The sequence below is a fragment of the Pleurodeles waltl genome, chromosome 1_1, assembly GCF_031143425.1.
Source record: "Pleurodeles waltl isolate 20211129_DDA chromosome 1_1, aPleWal1.hap1.20221129, whole genome shotgun sequence".
NCBI classification, from domain to species: domain Eukaryota; kingdom Metazoa; phylum Chordata; class Amphibia; order Caudata; family Salamandridae; genus Pleurodeles; species Pleurodeles waltl.
The window spans coordinates 408,820,592-408,838,392 of NC_090436.1; the positions used below are offsets into that span (position 1 = coordinate 408,820,592).

The 17,801-nt window shown below is 44.2% G+C and overlaps 1 protein-coding gene across 1 annotated transcript in view; it reads left to right on the top strand.

Moving 5' to 3' along the window:
• The window catches only part of CERT1 (ceramide transporter 1), a 592,287-nt gene that overhangs the window by 480,362 nt on the left and 94,124 nt on the right, over positions 1 to 17,801 (top strand). Inside the window, exon 14 of the mRNA XM_069223744.1 lies at positions 7,642 to 7,770. Within this exon, the coding sequence (XP_069079845.1) occupies positions 7,642 to 7,770 (129 nt within the window). The remainder of the gene's footprint in view (positions 1 to 7,641; positions 7,771 to 17,801) is intronic.

Here is a 17,801-nt window from a genome sequence, read left to right on the forward strand (position 1 = left end):
AACAGGCCGGGGGTAGCGATACTATTGTCAAGGACTTTCCATGGGGAGCTGGTAGCTACGATACATGAGGTGCAGGGTAGGCTTCTGGCCCTTAGAGTACGGGTGGGGACCTTCTTCTTTACTATTGCTACATTATATGCCCCTAATGTGCAGCAAGAAACCTTTATGAAGCAGGCCATCTCCCCAATGCTCAATACACCGGATAGGACTTTGCTAGTTGAGTGCGATTTTAATCTGGTAATGGACAATGAGTTAGACAGGTCAGGGCATCGATTTGGACAGACTGGGGCACTGACAGTGGCTGGCTGATTGCGGACTGGAAGATGTGTGGAAGAGGGCGCATCCTACACTTAAGGATTACTCCTTTTACTCTGCGGCCACTAAGACCTATGCACTTATAGATGTTTTCCTGGCCTCCCCGGAGTTCCTCTCTCGGATTGGTGAGACCACAATTGAGCCTCGAGCTCTAACAGACCATGCACCTATTACTCTAGAGGCCAGGCTGGATGTAGGGCGCGTGGGAAGCCTGTGTTGGCGCTTTAGGGACACCACACTGCAGAGCAAGGCGGTGGAGGAGGGGCTGCGGCGAGTGATTGTGGAATACCTTAGCTTTAATGACGATGGGGATATTAGTTTGGAGACTTTTTGTGGGAGACCCTGAAAGTAGTGGTCTGGGGGAAAGTAATGTCACTATCGGCTAAAGATAATAATGGCCCTCGCTCTCAACGCTGCACTGCAGGTGATCCTTGCCTTATGGGGCTCAGAGAGGCTGCTGACGTATGAGTCTTGGCTTCAGAAGCTGTGGTTCATCCTGGCGATGGAGAAGCTTACTCTAGCTTCTAATCAGAGGGCGGGTGATGTATGTACTTTGTGGAGGCCGTTCCTCCAGATCCTGTAGTCTGAGTTTAATGAACTGACATGTCCAGCATATCTAAGGGTCCTGGGCCTGACACGAGAGCCTTAGAGGAATGAGGAATCATGTGGAGCCTGGTGAGGGGCTGGAGCAATGGTGTGAAGAGGATGAGAGTGTCTGGGGATGGGAGTGGGGCGCAGCATTTTGAAGGGGATGCGTAGTTTTCTTTTTTTGTTCCTTTTGTATTTTACGTTTAGCTCTGAGAGACTCGACTGTTGTGCTTTGACTACTTTGATCTTTATGTAAGTGGGACCGGACAAGGGGAGGAAGTTCCTGCCAGCGGCAGAACAGTGATCATGTGCCATAGCCTTAAATGTGAAGATTTGGGACTTTTGATATATCAATGGCCGAAATATGTAGCGGTATTGATACAGAGCTATGTACTGTTTGTATGTTAAAATACCAATAAACAGATTTGATCCATAAATTGCCACCGATAGAAAATGTACGCATATTATTGACAAATGCGAACTTTATTCGGATTCCTTTGTTTCCTGGTTGACTATAGAAGGCTATGAATATTGGCTGAAGTCGATTGACTTAAAAAGTATGTGGGGAACTAGACATTGGCAAATACGGGGGAAGGAAGCTTTGTTTAGAGCATGCCTGATACCTGTTCAAATAATTTTTTTCAATGAAACTGTACAACAAACAAGTTGTTTAGGCTTCGCAAAGATTAAGGAATTGAACACGCCCAGTATTCCTGTACTTGCAAAATGTCATGAATGTAAAAAATATATAAATGCAACTGAAGATCAGCTCGATTTAATGAGTCCAGAATGGCACGTTTAATGCTTCACTGTCACGTCCTGGCGGGTGGTTATTGTGGCCAATAGATACCAATGGTGTCATAAACGTTTTCTAAACTCCACTGGGTATTTTAGAAATGGTAGGCCGGACCCTTGCTATATATCATCCGAACATGCGGGTATACAACATACAGTGTAGGACACTATGCCAGCAATGGTTGAAGAGTTCCTCACTAGATGCTGTTAGTGAACACCTCAGTCTCCTGTCTAATAATACCGATTTACAGGACTTCCTGTTAGGCCCCAGAAAACAACACAGAAAGCGCTTCTTATATAAAGTATATAATTAAATTTGGAAGCTTTCCCAACAAGAAGCTGCTGCCTGGTTAAGGCAAATAGACCAAGAAAACTTACAGTAGGCATTAGCTGTTGTAGGTAATGGGATTAATACCCTGTCGGACCGGATATACACTTTAAATAACATTGTCTCTTCTGCTATAGACATCACACAAACAGATATGTCTTCCTTAGACCATGGACAGTCAACTAAGGTCCATTATGCAGTTGGGTTGGACACTTCAAACACTGAAGGCAGGTCGCGTTCCCTGGCAACGTGTCAGAGCAAGGGAAATATTTTCTACCTTTAATTTAACGTGGCAACAACTAATGACTAAGAAAGAAGCAACTTATGTCATGCTAAACATCGAAAAGTTAGAAAAGTTGCCTTTTACTGTGGCTGAAATACCATCTGCTGAGTGGTTGATACATTGGGTCATTAATCTGCCTATTTCAACACTACAATTCACGTCCTGCTTAAAACACATTCCGATAGGCAGATATGAAAGGCCGGGAGATAGTTACATCCATGAGGTGTAGGAGCTACCCTTCTCGTACAAATGTCTCAGTGACATGAAACAAGCCTTTCATAGCGGTAGTAAATGCGAGACTTCTGTCAGCCATTCTATGGTTTGTAAACAGCTGTCCTTGCATGGGGTGTGTAGCGCGTCTGCAGCAAACTTGGCTTGTTATCTGAAGGGAATTCCAGTCCCCTTGATTAGACCTACGTTCCAGGTGCTTTCAAACGGAAGCTATGTTGTCCTCAATGTTGAAGACTGTTGTGGGATGCGAGCCGGAATAGTTTGTTGTTTCAGTCTCTGATTGTGACATGCTGCAGGAACGTACCTTTTCCTCCCACTAGATTAAGAGGTTGCTGACATTTGGCCCCATAATGCTACTTCTAATGTGAATTTTGACAAGTTGAGCAGGCTCAAGGCTTTACTGTTTCAAAAACATGTGGCTCTCACATCTGCATGCAAGACCTATGCCTCAGGTGGCCAGTCCATCAGCAGAGATACAGTCCCTTTTAAGTACCAACTTTCCCAGACACTTTGAACTCGTGGGACGTATATTTAATGCTTCCACTACTACTGAGATCACAAATTTCTTTAAGGCTCTTGGTTCTGGTTTCGTTAACACCTTCTCCTCCATATTTGATTTAATACAATCAGCCATCCACTCAATATTCTCCAGTATTTTCGGGGGATTTCCAATAACTTTGGCTATAATAGTTGGCATTTTACTGTTGCTACTTTTCATGCGCAATGGCTGTCCCACCGCAACAAGGAGGAATGAAAGCGCTTCCACCAGCGCAGCTGTGTCGTGAACGCATGATGCAGTACTTTGGAGCAACACTCCTGCTGGAATTGGAGTGTGGCTGGTCTCTGTCATTTAGACCGGTTTTGCATTGTGTGCAGCCCGTGTTTCGGTGCCTCTGGTGCTCGTTTGAACATGCACTGGAAGTTTGCCTTTCTACGCTTGCTTTCATTGGACGCTGATCTGTTGATGTTCTCACTAAGGGACGTGCATTGAGGGTGCGTTTGCTACGGGAAGCTGCTTATGAGTTGCCTTTCCTGGAGGATGCAGCTCTGAACTCATTACAGGCCACACCACGGATCGCTGCTTCCTTGGCTGAGGCTCAGGCAATGGAACACAACTGCTCCTTGGTCCTTCTCAGTGATGCCTTCCCAACTTTAACACCTGCCAAAGTCGAAGATTTCCTGTCCTCCATTGTCCCGGATTCAATTGGCAATTGTAAAAATGACTCTGACTCTTGAGATTCGACCCCTTTTTGCGCCACATGTTAACATTTTAAGTTGTCCTTTTTATGTGGTCATGTGTCCTTTTAACTTGTCATTATTGACATTTTTACATATCTTAGGTTGAGTCTTAGTAGCTTTTATGTATATTTAGGCTTTGAACCACCTTCAACTGACAAGAGTAGGGTGTTGTGTAGCCATTTTAGTTATGGCTCCATGCAAGTTCTTTTAGCATACTAGGCCTGCTGCTGTGCACTTTAACCCAGATATATTTGTTTTATTATTCTCACAATAGCCACTTTTTCAGTCTTGTTTTATTTCTCTCTGTCTAGCTGTATTTGCGTAGGCCAGCACTACATTCTCAAACAAGACATTCTTGCTCACTCTGTGCTTCTTTCAAGGCTGCAGTAAGATAGGTTGCCGGTGAACGTGGTATAAAGTTTTGTCTCTAACGTTCATAGAAAACACACATCTTTAGGTAGGGACATTTTCTCAGAACATCAGCTGTTTTACTATGAAAACACTTCCCTCTCCCTTACACGTTAGAGGGAGATTCCAGCCAGAAAACCACAACTATATGCTGATTGCTGAATGCTTCGCTACAGCTGCTTATGCAGACTTCAGGCCCTTGCTCGGGTATGGAGGATGATGTCGTCCCAGGGGAACCTGAAGGGCAGAATTAGAGCTTAACATGCTGTGCTCTATTATAGCCTAGGTAGGAATTAGTCTATAGACTCTAGTGACAATATGGTAGCGTTATTTCTATGCTTTACTCTCCTTGTCACAATTTTAATATTGTCATGCTGTATCGTCCTGGTTATTGCAGCCAGTGCTTTGCTATCCAAGATGCAGTCACTTCATTAAAAAATTATTGAAACATATACTACCTCTGTTTTTCATTGTGTATGTGAGACTAAAGTAACTGAGAGAAACAGATGAGACCTGAGTAACCACGTTTTCCCTGAGAAATCAATTATGTCATGCGCTCGGCTGCCCATCATCCCTGCCCTTGAGTGGAGATGAGGCACTGCTAGTTAACCAGAGCAAAACCCGGATTGGGGCGACACATGTCAACTGTAGTGGGTCAGACTCAGTCTCCCACACTGCAGACGATTTTGCCGCTCAAAATCCAGTAGTCTCAGAAGTATGAGAGCCTACGCGACAGCCTCACTTCACCTGCCCAGCAGTAAGGAACTGACACCTCACCTCCCCAGTAGCAGTAAGAAACCGACGCAGCACTCCTCTGACTTTGTGGAATGTCTTGGTTTCCTCCTCGTTTTCAAAGGTACTGTACCTGGAGTCCTTGCGACTCTGTCACTGGCCTACACTCCTGCGCGAGTGTCGTTGGACTGGTGGGAACGACTCCATAAAGACACCATGATAGTCCCAGTTGAAGCTATTGTGGTTTTAAGTGCTATACTAAGATTTAATCTTTTGTTTAAAAGTTGTATCTTTGCCTGTGTGTGCTGGGTTTTTGTCATTTTTGTCTTGTATTCAGATCAATATTGGCTCCTTTTCTAAACAGTTTGGGGGCGGGGGGATGGTGTGTGTGTGCATGTGTTTTATATCATATCCCAGACTGCTCGTGCCAAGCTACTAAGGGGCTGAACAGTGTTTATCTTAGTTGTGAGGGTCCCTACTTTGACAGGGTGCCAACCACTGCCAACTAGAGACCCCATTTCTAACAGTGTCAGGCTGTGGACAGGTCTAGCAGCGCACAGATACCCGCACCACCCTGATCAACTTGCCTGTGCTTGGAGTGCCGAGTCCGTGCTGTGATTCCTCCTGAACCTGTTTTGAGAGGGGTCCAGGATTTCTGAATTCAGGAGAAACTGGGCTAGTTCCTGATTTAAATGCATCCAAGATTTTAGCTTGAGCAGACAGTAACAAAATAGGGGTAAATGTGTCATAACTTGTCTCAATGATAAAGTAGTATCATCGCATTGTCATATTAACAGGAACTATCGGCCATGACCATACTGAGCCAGAAACCCCACACCGCATGATCACTCTTCAGTTGTGGACATGATACCCTAATCAATTTCACAGTAAATGAGTATTGCAATGACACCTTATGGTATTTAGAAAGATAATTGCTAATACTTCAAGAATGAAATTGTCTTTAAGATAAGGATAGCTTTGTCCCATGAAAGGCCTTGATTCTTGATTGTATCAATATCTGAAGAGGTCATCACCCCTAGAGGTAGAATATTAAGATGGTCCTTTTGATATGCAACCTTGAACTTGCATCCTTCTTTTCTGTGGTTTGTGTGTGGCAGATTGGCCCTGGAGTGCCTTCAAGAAAAAGAATAGATAATACATATAACCTCCGTGTCCCAATAACATATTTACCTGCCTCTATGATTGTAAGTGTACTGAAATCACTTCGGACTCTGAACGGGCCCAGCACTCTTCACCTAGGTAGTGAAACGGAAGTTGCCATTGAGTACTAATGTGCCAAAGCTGCCTATGACATGGAGTCTTATAAGGAATTATCTACACCACTGCATCGTGATGCCCCAAAAGGATAAATGAACAAAGGTGAGGGATGGGAAGGATTTCTTCAGGGCGCATGGGGTGAATTAAGATAAAGCTCAAAGGTTAAATGGAATTGATCCCTGGTAACTGGCACTCACAAAATGATGCATTGACTGCCCCCCACATCCCAAAAAAAACACCACCAAATAAATCAGTAAACTCACAACAGTTGAGGGCACGCGCTCACTTATGAGCCATTGCCTATAGGAGAGTGTTATGTTCAGGGTGTGACATGAAGTTTGAAGTTGGTTGCATACTCAGTATGGTCCTAGCAGAGCGACCTGAGGAACGTAAAGAATTTCAGGACTATATTGTTGCTTGTGATTCATCTGGATAGATGAACAGATCATCTGAAAAATGTGGCATGAGCAGCAATTGTTCATGTTTTGGTGACTCGTGGATGGGATGTCCTTATTGACGTCAGTGCACAGTTCCATAGAAAAGGAGGTACTGCAACCTGAGCTTTCATCTCGAGTAAGGATAATGAAGGCTTACAGGCTTCCAAATATGAAAGGTGAAAACAAAGCGTGGGTAAAAGGTGCTGTTGTGGTGTTGAGTAAGCCTTCTGAGAGTCAGGTGGTACTTCATGCAGTTAGACAACTAAATCCTGTTTTTCTGAATGGTGAGAGGTTTCAAGTCTTTCAAAATTACTGCAGGTCAGCAATGAATAGGCGTTAGCAACGTCATCAAATCAGAAGGACCTGCTTTTTAGATTGAAGCATACTGTGTGACTGGCAGCTCACTAGAGTGAACTGCACATTTTGTCGCATATAGAGGCCACTGAATCGTTTTTCTTGACGGTTCATACCAAACTGAGCAAGCAGTGTATGGTGGCGTGGATTAAGGAACCATACTCCTGGAATTTGATTTCCGATGTTTGCTACCTCTTGGTGTGTTAGAGTGGATGTCGTTGGGACTTTGTGTTATTGATGGTTCGAAACAGGTTGTTGGAATTTTATACTTAATGTCTTTGTGGTCTCCTTCGCATCCCCTCCTACCCTACCCTTTCTTTAGTTGAGGGAGCGGCATAGATGTTGACCCCGAGGGAGTCTTCAGAGACCCACAGATATGTAATACAGACTAATGGTTTCCAGTATCTGATGGTTAGTTTCAGAGACATTTGGCATATGTTCTTCTTTCCTTTTTTCCATGAAAAAGATTGAAACATAAATTCAGTAACAAGGAAGATATCTGAGGCAGTAATGGGTGATATTTAAACAAAGGTTGGAAAACAATGTACATGTTTTTCAGAGAATAGTTTACTTTGTATTTTGGTAATGCTACTTTGATAGCATAAAATGCTGTTATTGTTTTCCTAACACTGGCATTTTGTCCTTCCTAACAGAGAGTGTGGCCTGCATCTCAACGAGATGTGCTGTATTTATCTGCAATGAAAATGGTACCAGCTTTAAATGAAAATGATCCTGACACTTGGATTGTCTGCAATTTCTCGGTGGATCACGACAGTGCACCGGTAGGTAAAAAAAAGTGTATTGCATGAAAGTGGATATTGCTTTTATGAGGGCAGACATTTTAGTATTCTGTTCCTCCACCCCTTGTCACGTTTACAGCACTTCAAAGCACGTTAGCCCTGGTTTTAAGACACGATGTAGCTTTAGCTGTTGTGTTCCATGAATTGTGCTGCTTTTAAGATGGCTTAGAAGTGCTGTTGTATGTGTCGTAATAGTATCCAAGCTAATAAATTCAACATCAACAAATTATTTTCATGTTATTTGACTAATTCATGTACAATTTATAACTGACAAAAATTGCACCTTAAGGATTTCAACCTGTGGTATGTTTGGAATGGTAGGATATATATATGCTTGTCTGCTCAAAATGTATTTAGTCTTTGTTCATCTGTCGAACATTGGAAACAAATTGGACGAGGTGTCCGCCCTCTTTCCTTTTGACATGTAAAAAAGGGTGCGTAAGAAAACATTCAGCGCATCCGCTGTCTCCACTGTTCACTTTGTTTCCCAGGTCCAGTTTTCCTACAGGATGCGTATGTGCTGAAATAGCAATTAAACCATAAAAAGGAAATTGACTATTTTGTTTTGTATTTTATATTTACTACAGGCATAGTAGACTCCACTATTACGTGTACTACCTTTATTAGACACTTTGCTGAGAGGGAAAAATGCAATTTTTGTTCTGTCCTATACCAAAGAAAGCAAACGAAAGTCCACTAATGCCCTGAGCGACTCTGTTGATACTGAGAAGTTGCTTGTCCTTTTGTGTCATTAACTATGATACATTGGCGTTTTATATCAGGTAAGATACAACCTCCTGAAAGTATTGATGGCATTGAAACTATATAGAGGCGCAAGACTCGTCCCTGCCAACATTTTGTGACCTAAAAGGTACGATTTTTCAGGTAGCGTAAATGAAAATTATTGCTGTATTTTGCTTCCCAAGGTGCAGTTGGGCCAGTTTCCTGGTCACTGACAACTGTTTTGAGAAGAACACAATGTAGGACGGGCCCAATAATATAAAAAGTCTCATCCTATCAGACTGCTATACAGGTTTCACAGATCAAGACCAATGCAGGTTTTTAAGTTGGATGAAAAAGTGGAGGGCAGAAGGGGGTCTCTAGAAGGGGTGTGGTCCATATAATTAGGGCACACCTTAAACACATGAACAACATTTCTGTGAATCCCATAGTGTGCCGCCCGACCGGTATGTTAATTCCAACGAGCTTTGTTATTGCATCCAGATATAACACAACAACTGTTATACTCTTAAAACCAGCCAGGAATACTAGCTTTGTCAATGGTTGTTTGCTTCTTAAGATAATTGAGAGCAATAATTTTGTTGTAAATCATAGTTAAAATGTTTCTATTCTGAAATTGTAAGACTTTATATTAAACATTACTGAGACCTGTGGAAGGGGTAGTGGCCTTCCGTGTCTTTCAATCCTAGTATGTTCACTCTGTTGGGCCTTTATCTCCCCACAGCTTATCCATCTGCATGTCTTACACTTCATCTCTACCCTCTTTTTTTTGCATGGTTACCCCCACTTTTTGCCTGTTGCAGGGTGTTTTAACTGTGTTCACTGGGATCCTGCGAGCAGGACTCCAATGACTATGCTGTCCCTTTAAAATTGGTTGCTTGGACAACACCCCCTCCCCCCCCCCGCCCCCCCCCCCCATTTAGTGAGTGCATTTTATGTGTGTACTGGACATGGGTCACTACCTATGTCCACCTACATAATGGTAATAGGCATGTTTGGTATCAAACATTTCGGAATCATACCCCAATACTGTTGCCAGTATTGGAAGTATGATTCAATGCACTTTGGGGGCTCCTTAGAGGACCACCAACATTGCTCCTACCAGCCTTCTGGGGTTTTCTGGGCAGCCCAGGGTGCTGCCACCCCTCCGACAGGTTTCTGCCCTCATGCTGCTTGATCAGCTCAAGCCCAGAAGGCAGAACAAAGGATTTTTTTTTTTTTTGGGGGGGGGGGGAGGGGGCTGCAACAACCTCCCAAGTTGGAAATAGGTGTTATATGGTGTGGGAGGGGGAACCTGCACATGTAGTGCCCTCCGTGCATCAACCAGCCTACACTGGTTCAGGGACCCCCAGTCCCTGCTCTAGTGCAAAACTGCATAATGGAAAGGGAAGTAACCACTCCCCTGCCCATCACCACCCCAGGGTGGTGTTCAGAGCTCCTCCAGAGGGTCCCTTGATTCTGCTATCTTGAATCCAAGGTGCACAGAGGCCTCTGGTAGGCATGATTAGCAAGGTCGGGCAGGTGTTGTCAGAGCCTCCTCCTGATAGGTGGTCACCTGGCTAACTGAGAAATTAGGGGCTGCCTCTGGGGTGGGTCCTCAGATTCGGTTTGCCAGATTCCAGCAGGACTCCTCTGCAACCTGTAGTTCAACCTCTAGCCACTGGAACTGCAACTGGACCCTCCAAGAACTGACAATCTGCATCCACGACGAAGACTCTGCTTACAACATTGTTTCCACGGCTCCTTCTAGCTTCTGCAACATTTCCCCCTGCTGTGCATCCTCTGAGGGCAGTAAGTCTTCAGTCTGCACAAGAAGGAATCTCCCTTGGAGTGAAGGAGTCACTCCCCTGCATTCGCAGGCACCAACTGCAAAGATGACCAGCTGCGTGGATCTCCTCTCATCCTGAGCTGCCTGGATCCTGCATCAGTTTGTGGTCTGGAGTAGTTTTCTTGGTCCTCTCTTTCTTTTCTTGGTCTTTCCAACTTTGGTAAGAGGTAAGCCTGTGATTTCTCACACAGGACGGTAACCCCATGCACAGCGTCTCTTGCAGCTACCAAGGCTTGTTGGCATCTCCTCAAAGGGATCTTCAGGCTCTGTGTAGCCCCAGCACTCCTTCCTGCGATGCACAGCCCCCTGTGCTTCTCCTGAGGTGTGGAACCCTTCTCCATTTGTGCTGCGTAGACTCCTGGTTCCTCTTCCAGTGGGTGGCCTGAGAACTCAAACCCCAGGATTCTCCTGTGGGTTGAGTCCTCCTGGACATTGCTGGTCCCCGTTAGCCCTACTTGTGCTTCACCGCAACTTCTGCCTCTGCCAAGGACTGCAATCTTCTAGCAGGCGTGGGACGTCAACTGCATCCTCCAGGGACTCTTCTCCAGCTCCAGGACTGCAGCACTGAACATCTTCGTCCTACCGCCAACTAACTCCTATAACCACAGACAGGTGGGTAGTGGCTCCTACCACCATCGGACACTCCTGCGACTTCTGGACTTGGTCCCCTTCTTCCACAGGTCTTCCTCTTCAGGAATCCAACCTGGTTTCTTGCAGTCTTGTCTGGCTGTTGCATTTTCTTCCTTTTAGTTCTTTTGGGTGGTTTGGGGTAAATCCATTAACTTACTACTTTCTTCCTGGTCGCTGGGGGTCACTCTGGTACTTTCCTTTGGGGTATCCTAGTACCCCCAGCTCCCCTCTACATATTCCACTTACCTAGGTGGGGGTCCTGCATTCGCATTTCATTTTTTTTTTTTTTTTTTGGAAATGGTTTGGGCTCCCCCTAGGATCACTATTGTCTATTGCTATTTACACTGTTTTCTATTGCTATTTATGCCTATTCCTGATTATTGGTGTTCATATCTAGTGTGTTACTTGTCTCCTATTTGAGGGTTGCTTCTCTAGTACTTTTTGGTAATTGTGTCACTAAAATAAAGGTACTTTATTTTAGTAACACTGAGTGTTTTCTTTCGTGTCAGTGCTGTGTGACTACAGTGGTTTTGCCTGTCTCCTAGATAAGCCTTGGCTGCTCATCCACAGCTACCTCTAGAGAGCCTGGCTTCTAGACACTGCCTACAGAACACTAATAGGGGACACTTGGACCTGTATAAGGTGTAAGTACCTCATGTACACACCAGGCCAGCTTTTTTTTTCTCTCTCTCTCTCCCCATTACACTATGTAGATGATTCTAATTGATATTGCAAGTGGTTATGAAGTTATAAGAGCCAATAACTTAGTGATAACTTGTAGCACAGTACTACTAAAAGTAGCAAGGAAGCCCAAAGAATAAACTAAGCTGCATATGTAAAGTTTCAGATTTATTACATGAACAGCATGAAAGACCCATGTATGGTCCCCTGCTAATGGAAACCTATATACAAATTCATAACAAATAAAAGACATCTTAAGCTACATAAGTTTTCTTTGCAGGCTCTCTGTCTCACAACATAAAACTGCACCCCACATGCCAAACAAAAAACATCTTTTAGATGTACTCCTGCACACAAAAATGGAAAAGTGACCTAGCAGTGAGCTTTGTTCTGCTTTCCTGGGTATGATTCTGACATTGTTGATACCAAACATGCGTAGTATCGGAGTTACCATTATGTAGCTGGACATAGTGGCCTGTGTCCAGTACACGCATAAAATGGCTTCCCCGCACTCACGAAGTCCAGGAAAATGAAACTGGGGTTCCTGGGGACACCTCTGCTCATGCAGGTGTGCCTTCACACACAGGTACTTGCACCCTGCCCTCTGGGCTAGAGGGGCTTTCCATAGGGGTGACTTAGTGACCTGGTGCAGTGACCTGTAGTGAAAAGGGTGCATGCACCCTTTCACACAGGCTGCAATGGCAGACCTGCAGACCCACTTTGCATGGGCTCCCGTGGGTGGCATAATACATGCTGCAGCTCATGGGGAACCCCTGGTGCCCCAGTGCCCTGGGTACCATATACTAGAGACTTATATGAGGGCACCAGTATGCCAATTATGGGGTGTAAAAAGTTAGGCACAACCAAATCCAGAGGGAAAGAGCACAGTTACTGGGGTCCTAGTTAGCAGGATCCCAGTAAACAGTCAAAACACACTGACATCAGGCAAAAAGTGGGGGGTAACCGTGGCAAAAAGAAGATACTTTCCTACAACTACTGCAGTACACATAAACATTGACAATTTATAAAAAAATATATATACATTTCCCTATCTGTTGTCACTTTGATAAAGTGGTAATGGGTAGGGACCTACTACTTAACTAGATCTAAGGCTTTAATACTGAACACAGCTCAAGTGTAATAAAAAAAACAATATGGCTGGCCTTTCATTCTCTAAAAACAGCTGTTACCCAATTATATACTGGCTTGTTATCGCTATGTACCACAATATACTGCAAAGTTATCACAGTATACTATGGCCCAAAATATAACTAAGGCCTAGCTGCATTATTGGATTGTGGTACCCTTGCGTCACACAATCGTTTCAAATAAACAATGCAATACTTAAGTCAGATTTATAAGGAAACACAAGGCAACTATCCGTGGCCCTGCATTTATTGGTAAAACTGGAGAAACGCAAAGCAGCGCAATTCGCTGTTTGGCATTACTCTGCACACCACAATCTACATTGCTGCTAAATTTCACATACATTCATATGCCATGCCACTGTGCCGACTCCACTTGATGCCACTCCAGTCTGCGTCACTGAACTTTATACCACGCCACTGAACATTACTCCACCATAATCTATTCCACTCTACGCATTTCTACTGTACGCCACTCCACTGTACTTTACTCCAGTGTATGCTCTTCCACTTCATTCGACGCTATTCGATTTGACCCCATTCCAGTGTACACTACTGCACTGTGTGCTATTACAATGTACCCCACTGTATGCCACTCCACTGTACGCTATTCCACTCTGACAGTCTACTCTGATATTACACTGTATGGAACTCCACTCTGTGCCTCTTCGGTGTATGCCCCTCTGCTGTATTCTACTCCAGTGTATTCTGTTGCACTTTACGCCACTCCAATCTACCCCTCTCCGTTATATGCCATTCCATTGGACGCCACTCCACTGTATGCTGTTGCACTTTACCCCATTCCAGTGTATGCCACTCAAGTGCACACCACTTCACAGTATGCCACTGCACTGTACTCTGTTCCAGCCTGTGCTCTATTCCAGCCTATACCAGTCCACTCAACACAACTCTACTATATGGTGTTGAACTCGACCCCACAAGGATATTCAGTTCCTCCAAATGCTCCCTGTAATGCTTATCACACTGATTACATTTTTAAGGAACCTGTCCACTCTAGGGTTATCACCCCTAGAGTTGACACACATAAGCTTGCTCGCTCCTACCCAATTTATATTAGTTCTTCGGTTCCCCCCGACTCAATTGTTGCCACCACAGCACAGAAGCATTCTAAGAGTCTGGCCACTAGGGACTGCAGACAAAGGGGTTGCTGCACAAGGACCTAATCATTTGCGTATTGCTAGCTCCCAAGCATTGTTGGCCAGATGCGATAGGGCTCATTTGGACGAAATTGAGGAGCTCCTTCAGTTCCTATCAGTTAAGCACCAGAAAAGAGGACAACAAATAGTGGCCGAGGGGCAGACAATTTTGAACAATGCATTGTGCCCTGGACACCGCAGATACAGCTACATGTGGCATTAATACTATTGTTGTTGTGGTTTGACTCTTGCTCTAGGCAAGACTGCTGGTTTACTTATGTTTGTAGGCGACTATGCCAGTCCTACAACAAGTTGCAGCTGTCGTCCCAACCCTCCCGGCTCACAAGTAGCACCTCACCAGAAACCCAAACAGTTAAAAGGTGATTTGTGGCAGTCTTTACGCATGGACTCGAGTGTGACATCTCAGGGAGTGTCATGGTTAAACGGACACGAAGACTGGGTCAGCGTCAAGGCGACATGCCAAATCGATAGCAGCTATAGCATCTGGTCAGAATTCCTCTGACTATCTGATAAAGTGAGGAGTATTTACACAGATCTACTTGCACCCCTGACGTAGGTTTGTTCCCAAACAATAGATAACAAGGCGTGCTTGGGATGGTAATTAATATAAACAATTCCCTCGAAAGCATGGAGAGGGAAAGTACCTAAAGTGAACACCTACAGTTTGTTTATCTTTGTCGCTGGATATTGACGCCATAGCACGGTGGCACTGATAACACAAACTAAAAAAAAAAGGCAGCCATCTTAAAAGATTTTATTAAATAAATGCGCTAAAACAGAGCAAGCTAAGTAGGGTAAAAGACACTGGGTGACAGGGGCACGAGTCTGCAAGCCAAAGGCTAAGCTAACTCCTGTATCCCATTAAAACAAACTAGGATTCACTACACCCTTCCCATTGCCGTAACAAGTATGACGCCATGTCTTGACGCCACCGAAGGTGAATGAATCCAAATGCTAAAATGCTCTGGACTAAAAGCTAAGAGCCTAAAAACTAGCTAATAAATCACATTTAAAACATGTTAAAATCAATAGCTAAAAACATACCAAGAGATTTCATGTCGACCATGACAAGCACAGCAGGCCAAAGTAAGGGCAATCAATGTATACTTTGTATTTGGTGTAAAAGGCCAATCACCAAATTGTTTAACAAAAGCCATGATCTTGAAGAGCATCTCCGAAGTCATTGAATGGAAAGGACCTCAAGAAAGAGGCCACATCAGATGTTAGATCGATCACAGGATGGGCAGACTGGTCCACAGAGCAGTAGTGCATAGTAGTCTCTTGTGCAGGTCCACCTGCAGTAGTGCCATCCTCCATAGTGCAAAGAGCCAACTCGTTCAGCAAGGAAGGCTCATAAGTGGCCTCATGAATCAGCCTTAGTCTCAGGGGGCAAGACTGTGAATGGACCCTCATCGGGGACATTAGCAGTTCTTCAGGAGGCACTGGCGTAACAGCAAGACGGAGTGTAGGCAAGTGTTTGAAGAGGCACTATACGCAGCGAAAGACTGGTTGCACGCACCATCGGAGTGGTCGGAATGACAATGACCAATCATGCTCTAATTCAACCAGTGAGGAAGCATCGAAGATCTGAACCATGCGTTCACGACACAGTTGAGCTGATGGCAGCGGCTCTGTTGCTTTGCGTAGCTGGAAAGACACATCCACTGCGAATCAGAAGAAATAGCAGCAGTATTCTGCCAATCAATGTCGAAATATTAGGAAAGCCGCCAAACACACTTGAGAAGAGTGAATGGATGGCCGATGGAGTGACTCCGAAGACAGTCTGGAAGATGGACACGAATCCAGACCCAACAGCCTTAAAGAAATGGACAATCCTAGCAATGCTCGAGGCCTTGAATTCTGGATACCAGCTCTCCAAATTGCTTGGGGAAGTTGGTATTTAATAGGGATTGTATCTCGGCTTATGATCTCGCTTTCTGGAGAGCCTAAGTTTCTCTAGCTGATGTCAACGTGACTTGTTTTTGAAACAGTAACACCTTTAGTCTGCTCAGCTTGTCATACTTTACATTAGCAGTATCAATGTGAGGCCACATTTCGGATACTCTTATCTCCAGTGTCGGGGGAAATAAAACGTGTCAACAACACGTAACATCCTTAGAGACCGAAAATGCGTAGGCAATTCCTGGTCGTGTACTGCAACAGCTTTGGTCGCTCAGCTCCACATAACTTCCATTCGAAAGTACATGAAATGCTGGTCAAATCAAAGGGACGGGAGTACCCTTTAGAAAACAGGCCAAGTTTGCAACCCCCGCATTCCAAATGCCATGAAGGGACACCTGCTTGCAGATCATTGAATGACCAACAGTAGTCTCACATTCACTTCCGCTAAGAAAGACCTCTGTTTTGCCGTTCAGACATTTATAATCAAAGGGCAACTCCCACTCTTTAATATAGCTATCGCCTAGTCGCTAATACCTGCCCACGGCAAGATGTTACAGGTATTTCGAAAAACGAAAAGTGGAAATGGGCATATTAATAATGCTATGTAGGAGCCATACTGTTGAAGGTCTGTCTGCAACTGTGAAAGGCAACTTTTCTAACTTCTCTATGTGAAGCATGGTGAAACTCACTTCCCTTTTAGTCATTGTCTGCTGTTCCCTGGATAAATTAAAAGCAGTGAACAATTCACTACCGTTAATGTATTTCCATAGAATTCGGCCATTTTTCAATGTCTAACGTCCAACCTAACTGCATGATGGAACGCAGCTGACTTTGTCCATGATATAAACGGGACAGGTCTGTCTGAATGAAACCTGTTGCAGACAACACTGTTTGTCAGGGAGTAAATCCTGTTGGACAGAGTATTCATGCCATTATCGACAACAGCTAAAGCCTTTTCTAAATTTTTCCCTATCTATTTGCCTTAAGCGCGCAGCAGCTTCAATCTGAGAAAGCTTCCAGATCTCATTATACATAGCAAATGTGAATCTTTTAGAGCGTGGCTTTCTAGGACCTAGCAAAAGGTCCTGCAAGTCTACATGTTCAGAAAAAGTGTTAAAAGATGTTCTTTAACTGATTCTAATGTGTTAGACTGCATCTATTGTTGGCACAGTTTACCCTCACTGTATGTTGTAACTATAACAGTGTGTTGACCCAAGACGGAGCAAGGGTCTGGCCGGCTAATCTTAAAACCCCCTGAGCAATTCAAAAAACGTGCCTGACATCCATTGGTGTCTATTGACCAAATCAACCACCCGGCGGGACTGGAAAGTGAAGAATTATAGGTACCAGCCTGAACCTTTGCATCTGTCTCTTCCTCTGTGTCATTCAGGAAGAATTGCCAGTCCTTAAACTTCACCGGTGTGGGATACTGGGCATGTTCATTTCTTTTATTTTTGCTAACCCCAACAGGATGTCTGTTGAATGGTGTCATTTAAAAAGATCATTGGCACAGGAATCGGGCTTGCTCTAAATAAAGCTTCCCTACCCTGTATTTGCCAATCTTGTGTCCCCATACACTTTTTAAATCGGTTGTGTTCTTCCAGTATTTGTAACCCTCAACTGCAAGATGGGAACAAAGGAATCTGAATACACCAGCTTTGTATCAGTTAGCAAAATTTTCCTAATTTTTTAAAGAGGTCATTTGAAATAGTTTGACGCTGAATTTGTTCGTGTCATGCTCACTAAAATAAGTGAACTTATCTAAATAGTGTTTTGGGCTCCCCACTGGTAGTATCGAACAGTGTTCCCACTGTGTGTAGTTAAGTACTAGTTTATGTCGAGTGGTACGGTGCAGGTAGTAATGTCCCCAGTTATTATAACAGAACATTTCCCCATAATTCATTGTAG